This window comes from Lissotriton helveticus, chromosome 8 (genome assembly GCF_964261635.1).
Source record: "Lissotriton helveticus chromosome 8, aLisHel1.1, whole genome shotgun sequence".
Taxonomy (NCBI): domain Eukaryota; kingdom Metazoa; phylum Chordata; class Amphibia; order Caudata; family Salamandridae; genus Lissotriton; species Lissotriton helveticus.
Window position 1 is genome coordinate 939759449 of NC_136069.1, and position 19544 is coordinate 939778992.

The window sequence follows — 19544 nt, forward strand, 5'->3', positions numbered from 1 at the left end:
CTAAATTGAGACTAGTTAATATCGTCGGCGCACCTTAAGTGTGCCGCCGACCCCTATAGAACACCCTGCCGGGAGACACAAGGTATACCGTCAGGAAGCATAGATAGTATTGGTCCCAAGAGTTAGGGAAACAGTCTGGCGACTATAAATCAGGTAAATAAACAGTCTGGCGACTATAAATCAGGTAAATAAAGATAAACAATCTGGCGACTATAAATCAGGTAAATAAACAGTCTGGCGACTATAAATCAGGTAAATAAACAGTCTGGCGACTATAAATCAGGTAAATAAACAGTCTGGCGACTATAAATCAGGTAAGTAAACAATCTATAAATATAAGATAAGGGATCCCCTAGATGTTAGTTGTATCCTTACTTGTATAGGCTTGTAAATAGCTAATAATCTGCGGGAGGAAAGGCCATGTTGGCTATGTTGGACCTGTCGGCGGCGTTCGACACCGTTCCCCATGAAACCCTCCTAATTCGACTCTGGGAATGTGGTCTTCGGGGGACGGTGTGGAACTGGCTTAAATCCTTCTTAGCCGACCGCCGACAAACGATCTGGGCGCCTCCACACTCCGCCGTTATGGCACCTCTGGAAGTAGGGGTCCCTCAGGGGTCTATTCTTAGCCCCCTGCTTTTTAACATCTTTCTGGCCCCCCTTGCAGAGGTGGCGGAGTCCTTTGGCGCCCAGATCGTGTCTTACGCTGACGACACCCAACTCTTGTTTACCCATAACAAGAACGAGGTGTTCGACGGGACCCGCATCAGAAGCTGCTTAGAGGCGATCTTCGGTTGGTTCAGAGAGCATGGTCTAAAATGCAACTCCGACAAATCGGAGTTGCTATTCTTTGGCTATGCTACTGAGCCAGCTTGGAAAAGCTGGTGGCCGCAAGACTTGTTTCCACCTGCAAAGGCAAGCGTTAAAGCTAAGAATTTAGGAATCATTATTGATAATGACCTAACTTTTGGGCCCCAAATATCTAGCCTTTCGGGGAAATGTTTCGGCATCCTTCGGATGCTCAGAAAATTTCTCTCCTTGCTTTCTACCAACCACAGAAGGGTCATTGTTCAAGCACTTGTTGGGTCTAGATTGGACTACGCAAACGCCCTATATCTAGGACTTCCTAAATATCTTGTGAGGCGACTTCAAGTAGTCCAAAATTCAGCTGCCCGTGCCATCTATGGGCTTCCTAGACGCGCAAGTGCCTCTGATCTGCTTAAAGAGTTGCACTGGCTTCCTATAGCCAAGAGAGTTCTGTTTAAGAGCTTGACGTTGACCTTTAAAGCCCTCCATGCTATTGGCCCCAGTTACATCAGGAAACGTCTGTTTCTTTATAAACCCAACAGAGCTCTACGGTCCGCCTCTCTGTCTAAAATGGTAGTCCCGGCCATTAAACGCGTTAGACAGGGCGGCCGCTCCTTTCATTACTTGGCTCCTCGTGCCTGGAACGAGCTTCCTCTTTCTCTTAGACAGACCCCCAGCCTTCTGTCTTTCAGAAAAGCTTTAAAAACTTGGCTCTTCACTAGATAGGCTTGCTGCTTTCCTTTGCTGTTGTGTTGTGTTGTCGCCCTTGAAGGTTTCCTTCGCCAAAGCGCCGGGACACTCCTTTTGGAGTAGCTGTTGCGCTATAGAAGAACCATAATAACATAACATAACATAACAATAATCACCTTCTCAGGTGAGTCTTCTAAATATTTTGTAAATAGTGGCCTGAGAAGAGTGTATTTACGTGACGGCTGAGGCAGCCATTATTGATGTGCCACCGATTCTAAAAACCCAGTCGTTACACTTGGCGTCACGAACCGTTTTCGATCTATTGGTGCGGGTATGCCTTTGTGATTTCATGAGAAGATCCAAGGGTTCTCGCCGTGTTTGATTTTGTATATATTTGTTTATTGTACAGTTTTTGATCGATTTTGATTTGTTTTGATTGTAAAAATGTTTTCGAAGAAAGTGAAACCGACTTTTCACTTGCCTGTTGATATTCCTGGTTGGGAGGCTACTGCTTACGAAGCGCTTTCGCGTGAGTGGGCTAATTCCACGGGTTTGAGTGAGAACTGGACTTCGTGCTTAGAGCGTGCCGAGCCAGCTCAGGTGGTTGCGTGCTTGCAGAAAGTCCCGATTGTGCAGAATTCTGAGCTTCCTCTTGTAGGTCGGAGAGGTTGGATTTTGTTACATGCGTACAGGATTGTACATGAGAATTGTGCTCGATTACAAACTGAGAATAAGACCTTGGAGGAACAATTTATTCAAATTCAAAATGATGTTACTCTTTTGCGATGTCAAAATAAATTGCTCGCTGACAAACTTGATTCATATCAGGCTGTAGCCGAAAGGGCTGCTGTCCGCATTGCGAAATACAAATATAGACACCGACGTGGAATGGTTGACACCAAAAAAGTGCGTATGGTTGTTGCGAAGGCAGGACTTGATTGGAATCCCGACGAGTGGGATGGTGATATTTGGAACTCATCTGATTCTTTGTCTTCTAATGATGAGTCTGCTGTGTGTACACCTTCTACTGATACGTGTCGAGACCCTTCTAAGGGTTCTACTGATGTGTCTGCTCATCCGATTTATCGACGTAAATTACAGGGCAATCCTAATAATCCCCATGGTATTCCACTTGACAGCTTGGAAGATTACACACAACAAGAATTAAATGACAATTTGGATCGCTTCCGGCAGAAGTCGGGTGAATCCTTATTAACTTGGATGGTGCGTCTTTTTGACACAGGTGCTTCAGGTATCTCGTTAGATCAAGGTGATGCGATGAAGTTTTGTACGTTGTGTTCTGATTCTACTATTCAGGAGACTTTTCGCCATTTTAATGGCAATAATCAGACTAATCTTTTACAGTTGGCAGTTGACAGCTGTAATCGTAAATACCCTACTGAATCTGATTGGCCTCTGAATGACAAGCAATGGTACACTTTGAGAGATGCTTCTCAGCGCTTGAAAGAGGAATGTATGAAGACCGCTATCTTTTTAGGTACGGCTCATCGCTTGATGGATGGTGTGCTCAATGCTTCTGTGAGGAATAGAATAATTCATACGTCTCCTCCTGCTTACAAACAAGTGATGATGACTTTGTTGATTAATCAGACTGGTAATCCTTTGTCTGACGTGATTGAGGCTGTGCGTGAACTTGGAGAGTTGGGTGAATGGATTAAACCTGAAAGACAGTCTCGACCGGAAAATCGCACTAATGATTTTAAATTCACTGGACGTGATATGTACATGGCTCTGCTTAAGAATGGTGCCCGTGAGAAGGACATACAAGATCAGCCTAATAATGTGCTATGGGCCATGTTTCGTGAGCGTGGCTTTGACAGGAAGGAAGGTGCTCGGAGGGTTCGTAAGCAGGACCTGGGCAATGACCATTCTGATGACAGTGGTAATGATACTGGCTCGTATCGTGAGAGAGAGAGAGGGGGAGAGAGAGGGAGAGAAAGAGAGTGGGATAGGACACGAGATGAATCGTCTCACACCAGGAGAGAAAGAGATTCTGTACGAGAGAGAGAGAGAGAGAAAGAGGGAGAGAGCAATCTCCAGAGGTGCAGATGAGAGATAAAAACTCACGATCTAATGAGAGAGGATCACAATATTTTACGAATGGCAAAAATCCTTTTCTTGAGGATAAAGGATATGAACGGGATGCGACATTACCTAAACAATATGAGAGTCTTTACCCTGATTTGTCTTGGGCGCGAGAACACAGTAAACGAGACTAGGAAGTAGGTCAAGCTCCAGTGCGAAATTGGTCTCGTAAAGACCATAGGCCTTATGTAGATATTGAAATATATTGGAGACATCGAAATATACAGAGGGCCCGAGCATTGGTGGATACTGGAGCGGAGGCCACTCTAATTTCTGGAAATCCTAAAAAGTTTAAAGGACAGGGTTACACGATTACTGGACTAGGTGGTAAAGAGACCCCTGCTGTACAAACTAAACTTGAGCTAAAAATTGGAAGAAATCCCCGAAAAGAGTATCACGTACTGGTGGTACCTCTTGATGAATATATAATTGGCATTGATATTTTAAAGGGGATGACATTGCATTTGGATGATGGATGTTACAAATTTGGACATAATTATTACATATCGACAAAAGCTGTGAGAGTGGGGCATTTAATAATGCCTCCGATTAAGATTCCTCAAGCCACGAAAGTGGTTTCAATGAAACAGTACCGCATTCCCGGTGGGCACGATGAGATCAGTGCTACCATTCAAGATTTAATGGACGCAGGAGTAATAATTCCTGTCACTTCGGCTTGGAACAATCCTGTTTGGCCGGTCCGTAAGAGTGATAATTCTTGGCGCATGACAGTTGATTATCGAGAATTGAATAAACATACACCTTCTTTGACTGTTGCAGTCCCTGATGTGATTACTTTACTTGAGAGAATTCAAAAACATTCAGGAACATGTTATGCTACGATTAATATTGCTAATGCTTTCTTTTCCATTCCAATTGCACCTGAATGCCAGGAACAATTCAGTTTTACATGGGGAGGCCGTCAAATGACGTTTAGAAGTCTTCCCCAGGGCTACTTGCATAGCCCGACGATATGTCATCGAATAGTGGCAGAGCATTTAGATGAGGTGACTATTGATCCCAAAGTTCAGGTGTGTCATTATATCGATGATATACTAATCCAAGGTGAGACACAAGATCAGGTGCGGACACAATTTGAACAAATCGTTGCACACTTACAGAGCAAAGGCTGGGAGATTAATCCTGATACATTGCAGGGTCCAGCGCATGTAAAATTTTTAGGCATTCACTGGCACGAGGGAAATAGAGAAGTAATTCCTCAAGTAAAACAGAAAATTGCAGAATTCGCAGTCCCTAAAAACAGAAAAGAAGCCCAACAATTTATTGGTTTATTTGGCTTTTGGCGCCAACATATTCCGCATTTGAGTCAGATTTTGGCCCCTTTGTACAAAGTTACCCGTAAAAAGAATGTGTTCGAATGGAACAAAGCACAGCAAGATGCATTTGATTTAGCGAAAGAAGCGATTCAGCATGCCTTGGATCTGTGGCCAGTATGCGATGGTGATGTGGATTTGAATGTATCTGTACAAGATATGTATGCAAATTGGAGTTTGTGGCAGAGGCAAGGCAATACTAAAGTACCTCTAGGTTTTTGGACGAAAAAGCTACCAGACGCGGGTGAGCGTTATATACCTTTTGAGAAACAGTTGCTTGCATGTTACTGGGCTTTAGTAGACACTGAGCAATTGACACTGGGACATGATGTGATTTTGATACCAGAGATTCCTATTATGCAATGGGTTTTAAGTTCACCGAAAACCCATAGAATTGGACATGCTCAGGAAATGAGTATTGTGAAGTGGAAATGGTACATACAAGACCGGGCTCGTGTGGGTCCGAAAGGAGTGGCAATGTTGCATGAGAAAGTGGCGCAGGCGCCAATGGGAGAGAGAGAGAATGAGTGCTCCATACCTGTAGTACAGGAATCACCTGTTAAATGGGGTAAGCCATTCGATGATCTGTCCGTGGAGGATAGAAAACACGTTTGGTTTACGGATGGTTCAGCCAGGTACATAGGAGAGAAGAGACACTGGAAAGCTGTTTCCTACAATCCCGTAACACAAAAGTTATTGAGTACTACTGGTGAAGGGGAAAGTAGCCAGTTTGCAGAATTATATGCTGTATATCAAATTCTGAAACAAGAATTACCTGGAAAATGTTATATCTTTACTGATTCATGGTCCACTGCGAATGGACTAGTGATGTGGTTACCCACATGGAAGTCCCATAATTGGACCATTCACGGAAAGGAGATTTGGGGTAAAGAGTTGTGGCAAGGAATTTGGGAGTTTCTTCCTCAAAGCGATGTGACAGTTTTTCATGTTGATGCTCATACACCTATTGACTCTTTAGATAAACTATTCAATAATATTGCAGATGAACACTCTAAAATCCTTAAGGCAGTGGTGGACCAACGAGATTCTGATCTGGCAGGCTTGACGAAATGGGCTCACCAAAAAGCAGGACATTATGGCGAGAAAATTACTAGCAGGTGGGCTGCCGAGAGAGGCATTTACATTCCCTTTGATTTGATTAAAACAGCCATACTTCACTGTCCTATATGCCAACATTCCCGACATAGAGAGGTGCCTCGAATAGTGAAAGGTCAATTGCATCGAGGAAAATCCCCTGCTCAGATTTGGCAGATGGATTACATTGGTCCCTTACCCATGAGCAAGAATTGTCAGCATGTTTGTACTGTTGTTGACACTTTTAGTGGTTTTTTAATCGCTTTCCCGTGTAAAAATGCAACGCAGGTAAATACCATGAAAACCTTAGATTTGATTACATTGTACTATGGTACTCCACTTCAGGTGCAACCTGACAACGCATCACATTTCAAAGGAAGATTAGTGCAAAATTACTGTGCAGAAAACAACATCGAGTGGGTGTTTCATATACCCTATTATCCACAAGCATCCGGTCTGATTGAGCGGATGAACGGACTACTGAAAGACCAATTACGTAAATTGTCAGATGGTACCTTAAAGAATCGGAGAGACCATTTAGCTGATGCTCCATGTCGAGCTACCCCTGGATCTGCAGGCTTAGATCTGCATTCTTTAAAAAGAACCATTCTACCTGTCAATGTGATTACTATATTTGAGACAGGAATTGGTGTCCAAATACCTACAGAACATTTTGGTTTGATTGCCCCGAGATCTGGTTTAGCTTTAAAAGGCATCCAGGTGCTTGGCGGAATAATTGACAGTGATTACCAAGGAGAAATTAAAGCTATCCTGTTGAACAGTGGCGATTCTGAAGTTACAATTAATGAAAAAGATAGAATTGCCCAATTGGTCATTATGCCTGTATTCAGTGGTGCGATTCAGAAAGGTGCCGCTCCAACTCTGTTAACGATGCGTGGTGCGGGTGGTTTTGGTTCCACCGATAACCCTGGAGCTAGAGTATGGGTGCAATCACCAAATAATCCACCTGAACAGGCTGAAATTATTGCAACAGGATCAGATAATACAATATTAGTGATGAGGCCAGGGCAAGAAGGCTGGGATGTAGTCCCGGCTAACAAATGTTATTTGCGAGAATGAATGATGCGTGTTATTTGAATTACAGATCATTGCATGGATTGCTGCTGCCGGATGTGTCGTCGTTGGACTCCCGTGGGTCTGCTGCGACGAGAGTCAAGAAAGTGTCCGGAATCGGAATGACCTCGTGGATAAAGGACATCGACCTGTTGCTGCGTGGGATGTTAATGCAAACTTTAGGGTCAGCTTGGCCCAATCAACGTTAAACTCATCCCACTTTTGCTTAACTCCAATGAAATCTATCAATGACCTTCTGACCACATGTCTTGTGGCAGTCCCCATCTCTACTGCTTCCCTTATACATTTCTTTAATGTTTCCAAAGTTCATCCCGAATTCATTTATCCGGATTTTACTCCTTACAGTTACTGTGCCTCATGTACTGTTCTAATTGATTTAGTACCCCCACGGACTTTTGAAATCCTAACATTCAATATTACTGAAGGTGATACTTGCTATAATTTTACATGCGACCCTAAATTCATAGGCAAATGTGCCCAATTAAAACTGGAACGTTCGACATCTTTCACACTTCACGAAACGATTTTATGCCGAACTAGAACTATTGACTCTTGCGCTTCCTTTGACAATGGAATGAGATGTAAACATGTAATAGTAACTGCAAGTCATTATCTTCACGTGTCATTACCAACTGGATGGCTCTTTTCCTGTGGCAATGTGTCATGGTCATATATCCCGCAAATATTTCAGGGGGCCCTTGTGCCCTTACAAGATTGACTCTTTTGTTATTTTCCCCTGATGAAGCAATTTCATCTCGTGTGACACGGGATGTCATGTTACCCAGTGACTGTGACTCTTCGATCCACCTTTATTCTAAATCTGAGTACCTTAGTTTAGCGATTTCAATTATAGGTGTCCCTGCCTTATCTGTGTATAATGCTAAAACTATAGGCAAAATCGCCTGCTGGATGGTGAAAGCCATCAATAATACATCTACAATTTTAACTGACCTGTTGTTGGATAATCAAGGTGAACGTCATGCTATTTTGCAGAATAGAGCCGCTATTGATTACTTATTGTTGAAACATGATCATGGATGCTCAGATTTTGAGGGTATGTGTTGTTTTAACTTATCAGATCATTCCCAATCCATTAGATCTCATCTCAATACATTACATGAGCTGACTCAAGAAGTAAGAGAACATTTAGACGGTGGGTGGTTTGACCGACTCTTCAGTTGGTTACCAGACTTCCACTCCTTACGCCAAATTTTAGGTGGAATTGTTTCAGTGATCTGCATCCTGATTGCTATTTGTTGCTGTATCCAATGTATACCATCTTTACTTCATTTAGTTAGACCTCGTGTGATGACTAGATCCTTTAGTATTGTATCATATTATTCTTCAAATGATGTATATGCTTCCTGAACAGTTACCTTTATTTGTTTTACTAATTCTTCAATGCTAGTACATATAGTCGGGAGTGGAGTGTAACGCCCGGCTAATTTCTAGCCTTTCTCAGACTAAAAGCGACTATAATATACTATCATTTCAGTCTAGGCAACCTTTCTGTTCATTAATAGGGCTTAACTGCGCGCTTTGACAGGGTTTAATGCCTTTTAATCATTAGTTAGGCCTGTAGGCCCAAAACCATAGAGCAGCCATTTTGGATGGCTGTCTCATCCATTTTAGATAGCTGCCTTGTCTGTGCGAGGTGCTTGTAGAGCAAAGGGCATATTTAGAATAAATCTGTTGTTCGCTAGTTAGAAACCGGTCAAGACCGGCCCTTATCGAAGGAATGTATTTTGCTCACTGGCGGTAGACGCAATATGCAAGTGGCCACTGCAAACGGCGTGAGACCCCGGAGGCTGGTACAGGAATTCGGTGGGAGTCGGCCTACGACTGGAAATTTCCATAGAGAAAGGGAGAGATATATTATCAAAGAGCAAGTAGCAGACAGTGAGAGAGCTACGTGCGGAGCAGACAGATGAAGTTGTCCTAAGAGCTGGTGATTAACTACCAGCCTGCACAAAGAGAAGAAAGAGATCAAGAATCCTGTGAGGCCAACTCGCAGGAGTGGTAGAAACCGAGACGTAATCCAGAAGAGGGTTCGAGTTTTCAGAGCCAAGGCAGCGTAGATGAGGTGTAGCGGTGCAGACGTGTATTCGCGAGCCATAGTGGGAGAGCAGAGTCCCGAGCGAGTGAAGACCCGAGAGGGAGAAAGGGATCAGCTCCGTTGCTGAGATGGAAAGACGCACGTATAAGGTGAGGCGTTCTGAGTTAGTGTAGAATACATACATCGAATAATACACTTTTCCTCCCTTTTAGGTTGTAGATGATAATTACTTGTAATAGTGTCTAAATCTCTAAGGCTATGTTTATGTGTCAAATAAAAGATATAATGTCCAATACATATATTTGAGTGTTATTTCCATGACAGGACTAACCTTTCTTTTCAACCAGATACTGGCAGGTTAGCAGGTGAGTGGACCCTTCTAGCAGGTAACTGAGAAATGGAAGATTGTGTAGCCTATGGCTGGAAGGAACTCCCAAATGTTCTAATCAGATAACTCTTCTAAATTGAGACTAGTTAATATCGTCGGCGCACCTTAAGTGTGCCGCCGACCCCTATAGAACACCCTGCCGGGAGACACAAGGTATACCGTCAGGAAGCATAGATAGTATTGGTCCCAAGAGTTAGGGAAACAGTCTGGCGACTATAAATCAGGTAAATAAACAGTCTGGCGACTATAAATCAGGTAAATAAAGATAAACAGTCTGGCGACTATAAATCAGGTAAATAAACAGTCTGGCGACTATAAATCAGGTAAATAAACAGTCTGGCGACTATAAATCAGGTAAGTAAACAATCTATAAATATAAGATAAGGGATCCCCTAGATGTTAGTTGTATCCTTACTTGTATAGGCTTGTAAATAGCTAATAATCACCTTCTCAGGTGAGTCTTCTAAATATTTTGTAAATAGTGGCCTGAGAAGAGTGTATTTACGTGACGGCTGAGGCAGCCATTATTGATGTGCCACCGATTCTAAAAACCCAGTCGTTACACTAGCTTGGTTTCTTGTTGATAGACCCACAGTTATCCGTCATTGTCTTATAAGCTTACCAGGGGGACAATAACTGTGCACGGGTCGTTAAACTGACCCTTGAACCCTCCCTTAATTGTATATTGTTTATACACTCTAAATGTCACACATGTAGTCGTTGAATGACTCTCATAAATCCACTGAATCTATGAAAATGTCACGCATAAGCAATCTGAAACATTAGCAACTATTCTCAAATAGGTTTAATTTCTGATATTTAAATGATTCCCTTGTCTTCATTGCTTGATTTTGCTTGCGAGAAAGTGTCACTCATAGTCGTTAAAATGTCACTCATAGTTACAGTGAAATTATGAAAATATCACACATAGCAATTTTGAAACCTTGTCAGCATTAGTGTTTCACGTTCTGGGCACTGTGTAAGGCTAAATGAGAGCAATAGATATAACACACAGGATAATGTGAAGCATGTCTAAATACTTTTAAGGTCTTAAAGGCGAGACTGATTGCATTGCAAAAGCTTGTTTAAATTTCCTATTACAGTCATCTTCATAATTCTTCTTCAATTGAGTTAGTATTTGTGATAGCCATCTATCAATGCTTCTTCTACACTGTTTCTGGGGGATGCTCTATGTAACCGCAGGTTCTTCACCTTTAAAATATCCCCAAATGCCAGACTGGATTCTCAGATTTTTTTAGCAGTGCTCCTACACACCACTGGTTGGCGCTGTGCGGCTCTGCATTGGCTTTGTTCTGCCTTGGAAGTGACAGAGCAGAGCCACATATTAGCGTTACCCCTACGTGCCAACATCAGTTTCTTGCTTGTCTTTTTCTACATCTCAGACGCAGAGCTTTCTTGACAGTGGTGAAAAGAACAAGCCACGATTCTCCCCACTGTTAGACGATGCCCTGTGCCACCTCGGGGTGCAACTGCTATTCATGATCTGCCAGGTGCCGCCAGCTGAGCTCGTTCACCATGACGTTTTAAAGATACCATCAGATGGTTCACAATCAGGGAAACGGCCTGATGCCCCAACCAGTTTCAGCGTAGCAGAGCCTTTAGCGACAGGATCCAGGACCCTACTCCATGCTGCTTGTTGCAGTACGAAATAGCATTGTATTGTCCTTGAAAACATGCAACACATTCCCTTTTATGGATGAAAGGAAGGCCTTCAGTGCCAGGCTATTAGCCCACAACTCAAAATATTAATATGGAGCCCTATTACCACCGGAGTCCAAACTCTTCTTATCCACACCTCCCCAGAGGACCTCCCCAACCCAGTAGTGACACATCTGTCCCCAACACCAGCTCTCAGTGGGGCACGGAATGGAGTCTGCCCCAGGCCCAACTGGGGTCGACCAGCCTACACTGCAGATCTCTTACAGTCTCATCTGAAACCTTGATTGAATCCAACAATTTTCCTTGCAGCTGGGCCAACTGAGACTTTAGATTCCAATGCAGAACCCACATAAGCACCACATTATGTTGAATGCTCGACCTCAGCAATTAGGTGCAAGCTGATGAACAGGAGCAATGTTTTTGGTAGCATCCTGGCTATCCTGAATAGTTTGAGTCAGGGAGGCCCTAAATTCTTCCAGAACCACCAGGAAGATCTCGCTGATCATGTCCCTGAGTGAGTACGTATCAGCCCAGAAAGCAAACTGAGTTGACCGACCTCAAGGCCAGGCTTGCTGAATGGAGCTTTTGCTTTCTGAATCCCTCAATACTCTTTGTCCAGGCGGGGACATAGTAAATGAATTGGGGTTCACCATGCTGGTGGAGACTGTCTGGAGTAGGATGCTACATCCAAAAATCAGGAATGCTTCGTGCCTGTGTTTGGTGTCCGGCCACCTGCAAGAGCAAGGCTTAGACCAGGTGCCCATCAGAGTTTTAGTAAGAGCTTCATTGAATAGGAGTACATGCTTAGAGGAAGCCAGCTCAGGCTGCAAGACTCTCATAAGATCATTTGCTTTATGCAACTCAGAAGGACTTCAGCCGCAGTCTAATTATTAAAGCAAAGGAACTCTCTCTTCTGTTGGGGGCCCAATGGGGGGGATGGTAAAACCACTGTATTAGGAGAAGTACACAGCCCACTGGCCTCTTGGAGGGCCATATATAAACTGTCTTCATCGAAATGCTGGGGTAAATCATCCCCATATTCACCACTGTCATCTCCAGGAGGCAAACTTTGATCAGAATCAGAACCAAACAGATGATGGGGCTCCTAAGGATGACTCTGTAATAGTGGCTGTATGTTGTCCAGATTAGGGTGCCCTTGAGTGGACATGGAGTGCAACGGTTGTCACTGTTAGGACTGATTTGGTTCGGGGGCAGATATCAGTGTCTCAGGGATTCTGCTGGTAGGCAGAAATGTGCCTTGGGATGACAGGACGTCAGAATGTAGGGACTGTGTCTCTCTATCACATGTCGGCCCAAATCCTGGCTAGCTCACAGTGCCTCACCTGAACTCCTAACCTTCTCAGAGTAGCAGGTGATTTTGTCAAACATAGAACATGACCCTCTAGCCAAGGGAACTGTGGAAACAAATCATCACCTTTAGTATCTCACTCATGCATGCCCTTAGTAAAAAACTGAAGGACACAATGAAAGTTTACAATACATCTATTGAAACTATTGAAGTCTATTATGAAGCAGGATGTGCTGCAATAAGTAGGCAAATATAACTAAGAAAAGTAATCAACATTACTAGCAGACTGCGTACAATAAATAACCCAACCATGGCAAATTATCTATCTGTCTAGGCCTATTCTTACAGTGTAAGCAAAGGGATATATCAGTGATCTCTGGGATTAGCAAGGGACCGCATACCTGGTGTGTGTTCACTCCAGGACAGGTTTCTCTGCCGGAATTCTCCTCTATACCTCAAAAGGGACGAGACACAGTTTATATGATAAAACTACTGTATTGGAAGGCTGCAGATGAGCTACTGTGTAATCTCTAAAACCATAGGAGTTGTTGCTGACCGAGCAGAAAACAGTACAACAAGGTGTTATGTATTCTAGATAACCTTGTACGAAATATGCAGACCGAATCCCATGAAGAGTCGCAAAATAACAAAACAACATGTACAGCGTATTTCTAAAAATAATGTCACAAAAAAAGTGTTGTGTGGTGGTGCAAGCAGAAGTGTCCTAAAACATTGAATGCACTAAACTAAAGGAGAATCAAAGTGGGCCCAGCAGAGACATCACCACATTCTACAGCGTCGGCACAGGATCCCCCTCCGGTGACGTCGGCATTGGTGCTGATGAAAGAAGGACCAGCGCAGGTCTTGGGAATAGACTGGAAGTTGGGACCAAAGTCGATACGGAACTGGAGGGCAGGATCTCGGGCCTCAGATGGCACGTGTAGGAAAGTAGGATCTTTTTGACTAGTATGACTGGGATCCTGCTAATCAGGACCCCAGTCTATCTGCTTTCTCCTTTAAATTGTTACGCTGTACTTTGGTACACTCCAGATTGGATACTGGGGTACCCTTGTAAGTCCCTATTCTATGGTACCCAGGGCATAGGTACACCAGAGGCTTTCCATGGGCTGAAGCATGTAATATGCCACCCATGAGAGTCCATTCAAAATGGAACTACATGTCTGCTACTGCAACCTGTGTAAGCGGGTGCTTGCACCACTTACTTAGACATAGGTTCACTATATCCATTGGTCACGACGCTTAAAACTTATAAGTCACCCCTATAGAAGGACCTATCAATCCTAAAGTCAGGGTGCTGGGTTTTTAGTGAGAGCGTGCCCCTGCATGAGCAGAGCCCCTCTACAGCCTTCGGAGACCATTCTCCTGGTTTGTCTGTGACTCAACCGTACAAATAGGTAGAGGTGCATTATAACCTCGCGGTAAATGCTATCTTAAAAACGGCTGCATAGAAACATATTGTGTTTGGTATCAAACACATTGGAATCATACCTCCCACACTGGTAACCGGTGTGGGAGGTTTGATTCCAGCCTTCAGAAGCAAGCTTCATGGGTTCACTGGTCTATCCGGTTCCAGCCTTCTCGACCCAGTCAGCACAAAATGGATGCTGCAGACCAGAGACACATTTCTGTCCTCCTGCCACTGAGGCAAGGTCGAGCAGGGGAAAGCAGCACAATAGGCATCCTGTTACAGAGAGGTGTGCCACCTTCCAAACAGGATTATGGTTATTGGGGCTGGGTGGGTGCACTCTGAGAGTGCCTGAAAGTCTGCACTTGGGGCACATTTGGAGTCCCTGTGCATAGTCCAGCTCAAACCAGTTCTGGGAGCCATTGGCTCCTGGTCTGGCCCAAAACTGGACAAAGGACATGGGTGTACCCACCCCTCTGTCCTGACCCTCCAATAGGAGGGTCCCCCAAATCTGTCCAACCCTCTCCCGTGGGTACAAAAGGGTTTACCTGGCTGTAAGACTTTAGATTTTACGTGGACACGATTCTACAAGAAGAAACCACTGACCTTCGACCATCTGGACACTGGACTTAGCTGGACCTCGACTGGGCTCGACTTTGTCCCCCTTTCCGTCCGAAGCTTAGTTTGTGCCCTTGCTCCATACAGTCTCCGTGCAGGACCTGTGGTGCACTAAAGAAAACTAAAGAATCTCCCTTCGAGTGAAGGAGTCACTCCTCTGCCCTATCAGGCACCTAACCGCTGCCCCTGCGGACTCCGAAGATTTCAACAACACAGGAGGTGGGTTTTCAAAGGTCCCTGAGGTCGATCTGCCCTGTCAGCAAGTTTGAGGCCAGTATCCCTCATAGGGACGGGATAACCGGAACCCCTGTGCACCACATCCATTTTCAGTTGCATATGCTTGTAGGCGATTCCCAAGCTTGTGCTTCGGACTCCGTGTAGTCCTGCCCTCGAGCAGTATTTGCACTAAAGAACTCTGGCCTCCTTGCACAGAGTGCTCCGTGGGCAGGTACTTTGCAGTCTTGCTCGAGGTCCACTTGCGACTCCTGGTCCTTCGGCCTCTGGGTCCCCTTGAGCGTCATCTTGATATCCGTTGGGCTTTCCTGGTTGCTCCAGACGTGCCCTGACTCCCAATTTTTTGGTGAGTCCTTTGGACCTTGCTGATCCACACCGTAACCTGCTTGGCCATGCTGCATGGGTTGCTTTTGCCAAGGCTTGTTGGTGCTCCAGCCGGACACCGCCCCCTCAGCACTCAACATCCTTCATGGGACAGCTCACCTCCAGCTCCTGGTCATCCTCGACGTCTCCTGGTCCTTGTGGCTGCAGAGTCAAGCATCCCTTCTTCGCATCTGAAGCACCCGACATCTGTGTGATTTCCTCTACTGAGCCCCTGGTCACTCTGAAGTGACCCAGACTCTGTAGTCCCCTTTTCTTTCAGGTTCCTTCCTTCTAGAATTCAGGCTTGGATTCCTCCGGACCCTCTTCACCTTCACGACAGCAGTACTTCTTCACAGCCCTCCACTGGGAAGGACGACGGTTTCCGACACCCCTCCAAGCCTACGCACCTGGCTCCACTGGAATAGGTAACTCAGGTACTACGGTGTCCACAGGTGGGGTGGCTCTCCAACATCTTAAGTTTCAAAGGGATTGCCGGAAGTCCACTTAGAAGGGTCCTTAAACTTTAAAACTGTAACTGCAACTTTCCTATAGAATTGTACAGAGCCCGCGGTCGTGTTAGCGCACTGCACCGGTCCTCTGTGGGGTCCCTATCTTCTCACCTTGGGTGGTTCCTTGGAGTCCTAGTGATTCTACGCGCTCTAGACTGTGTCTTGAATCAAGTCGTGATTGTTATACCACTATTTTAGTATATGGTTTGGTCTCCCCTTGGAGCCCACTGTGTATTGTGCTACTTACAACTGTTCTCTTTGTCTCTTATTGTGTGCTTTGTGTTCTATCCTCATGAAGAGGATACTAGCGAGTGGTATATTATAAATACATATTTTTATTTAACTACTGTGTTGTTCTCCTTTCATTTATTCAATATAGGGCGTGATATTCTGGTAAAACAAGCTGCTTTTCATTCCTTCAAGATTAAGTCTGAAGGCTGCTCTCCACAGCTACCACTAGGATAGCTTTATAAAGTTTATTGTTGACTTAATATATCATAAGGGTCGTTTGGACTGGTGCAAGGGGCCCACTTTAATTAGTGGACAACATATACCAGGCCAACTTCTCGCAGCACTGAATCAGCAACCCGGCTGGAGGCCTATGCCGATCCCTGCAATCTGAAGGCATGCCAGAGACAGCCAGAAGTGTGAACAAAATGTGCAGCACATCCTCCTTAAAGGTCTCGACTTGCTGCTGCATCACCAAAGGCCCCTGAAACTCGAGCCAGACAGGGACTAATTTTGGAATCAGCTGCTCACTCAATAAGAAGTCAAACTGAGTGTCACCTAACAAACTTGCAACTTCTCTTTCAATAGAGAGTGACCACATGGGGTCAAGTCATGCTTGGCCTTCTTGTATTTCCTCTATGACTACACCTTGACTTCCCTGATTATTTTTACTGCAAAGAGGATCTATCTCAGGACCGGCCCTCAACTTGGAGCTGGACTTACTCAAGGTACATGACTTCTTCTTATGTTCAGCAATGTACAACTTCCCTTCGCTGTCCCGAATCGCCTTCAGGTGCATGAGAGCACACTCTTTTCATGACTTGGAGTTGTACTTTGAGCTTAGACAGTAAAGGCATATGTGGGTCCATTACTGACAACATTTTCCCTGAAATCTTTTTCCCGCAGTCACGGCATGGTTTAAACTCTGTATGATTAGGGGGAACATTTTTCACTTTGACACTGGATTTGAAGTTGAAAAGTTGTTGAAAATTGATGACAATAAAAGCTGATCTCCAGATCCACATTCAAAGGTGTAGAAACAAAGAAACTGACATGGACGCGTAGGGGTGGCGCTTATATATGGCTCTGCTCCATCACTTGTGGAGCAGAAAGAAGCCAACACTAAGGCACACTGCACGACCTTAAGGCACGTAGGAAGACTGTGACAAACAAATTCTAGATCAAGTCTAGCACTTGGGGATATTCTAATTCTGAGAACTCTGCAGTTAGAAGTATCTATCAAACGCTATTAGCATAGTATAGAAGGGCTATCATGCAGAAAGCACTTTTTTGTGACTTGAGCTAATGTACAATCATGTGACATTTTTATGCTTACATAAAGTCCACCCTTACTGGAAATTCCAAGTAGAATTTTTTATCTGAGTGATTAAAATATTGATATTACCTTTCTGTCAAACCTCTTTCAAATTGGTTTGCTGGTGCTTCCAAGAGTTGACTTACAGTAGTGATGGCAGCGTTTGTAACCTAGAAAGTTCACAAAGGAAAATATGTTTATGAGCTACTGCACATCACTAAAAATACTACTGGGCACAGTTACATAATTGCACAAATATACAAAGTCAGTGCCTTGTAATGGACCTGTGTTGAGGCGCTCATGTGATTGCTCCTTTGAGGGGAGAATGACTGAATTTTGAAAAACAGATGAAGAAATGGTGCCAAACTGCTACTGAACCATACTTTGGCAATCCAACCAGTAAACACCCCCCTGCTAGAACATTAAGGAAACCCCAATCTGGTGGATTCTCCTTGAGTTTTTCAATCATGTTTCTCTGCACTGTGACTTTACAAAATGCACAGTGATCAGTTCAGAGGGAAAACCTCCCAACCTCAAGCTTTCCACTTCACCACTGGCACACACACAATACCACTGCTACACAGACATGCCAACTCTGCTATGCACACACTCCACCACAACGCTTACATGCACACCACTATTAACTCACACACCACTGTAATTTGTTGTGTCATAACAGAAGAGACAAGACATGCACAGATAGCATCCCTACACCCTAAAGCAAAGATATTTGCCTATCGAGGGTTCAACCCTATTCAGCTTGAAGGAATGATGAGATGCCTGGTCTCCGACTACTAATTCTCCAGTATAACCAAGTTCTTGGTCACCATGGAAGAAATTGAGACTCTACTTGGCTGGTCAACCTGACACGCTTTGCATCAGAGGCCAACCAAAGAAGTGTAGAGGATCTTCTCAAGTACTTCCAGTGGCACCTTCAAAGGGCTTGGCTGCTTACGGAGGGTTCCCGTACTCCTTGACATTGACTAGTCCATCAAACCTGTTTCCTTCCGCCATTGTCGGAGTCCGTTTCACCTTTGCCCGGTGGTGGAGCCTGAATTGTAAAAACTAGAAGATGCAGGAGTCATTGAGAAGCAAGTCTCCCTACATCATGGGTTTCACCAATGGTATTCACCAGCACGCTGAAGCAACCTTTGTATCTGTATAGATATGCAGCTGCCACATACAGCAATATGGAGATGCACATCACCCCATCCATCAATGACTTAAAAAACTTACCTTAACAATGCCCAATGGTTTTAAAAATGACATCTGAACTTGGGATATAACCAAAATAAGGAGTTATAACGGGGTAAACCCTAAGAACTCTCTGACCTGGGTCAGTTAATTAAGTACGTTTAAAGGTGGTCGGAGTCTATTGCTTTGATAGGCACCAAATGCCACAGATCAAATTTAAGTAACTCAAATAATAAACAGTCCAAACATTTCAGTGCATATTATTATTTATATCTAGGTGCAACGTAAAAACGATACTTAGTATCACTCAATAAGTATCAGGATATGAAAAATCAAAACAAAAAGGCGTATCAATTATTTTCATTGAGTCAAAATCAATTCGAAGACACAAATGTGAATCAATTCAATGGTACACCTTTTCATATATGCGGTTATCAGTTGTCAAGAATTAATTACATTCTGATGTATCAACGCGCTCTCGGTGAAAGGAAAAGGAGGTAGTTAGAGGGGATGGGTGTGATGGGATGTAAGTGGGGACCGGGTAAAGGTGTTGTGACTATGAAACAATCACAGTAAAATTCAGTGCAGCCTTTACAGTCTGGTTTAGATCAGTAGTTCCATACTACTCTTTTACATAGGATCTGTATAAATCCATTAGTTTCTCCTATGTTTAGAGGAATGATGCGGTATAGTCGTCTACGTTTCGACCCCTGGTTGTTAGGGTTATTGGAAACCTCGTACTTGATTAACTGACCCAGGTCAGAGAGTTCTTAGGGTTTACCCCGTTATAACTCCTTACTCTTGTGCAAGAGCTGTCTTGCGAGGGTTTTCTCACTAATAGATCTGCATTTACGCTTTGGGATCTTATCGAGGGTACTATCATGTTTGAATCTGAAACCCTCTCTTATACTGAGGATCACATAAGAGAGCTCATTGGGGGCGAGACAGGGACAGCTTTCCTCTCAACAAATATCACCACAGTTGACTTTTCGCTGAATGAGAAGATCAATAAATTAGAACGCTTGGAAAAGAAACTAGTACGCACTAAATTACATGGCCATCTTCTAACTGGGTACCTCAAGGCCAACGTCATACCA

General features: G+C 44.1%; 1 protein-coding gene across 3 annotated transcripts in view; it reads right to left on the reverse strand.

The window, feature by feature from the left end:
• Window positions 1-19544, reverse strand: part of ADGRG7 (adhesion G protein-coupled receptor G7) — a 1657602-nt gene that overhangs the window by 854745 nt on the left and 783313 nt on the right. For all 3 annotated transcript variants that reach the window (XM_078657782.1, XM_078657780.1, XM_078657781.1), the window contains exon 6: window positions 17344-17423. In XM_078657782.1, coding sequence (XP_078513908.1) covers window positions 17344-17423 — 80 coding nt within the window. The remainder of the gene's footprint in view (window positions 1-17343; window positions 17424-19544) is intronic.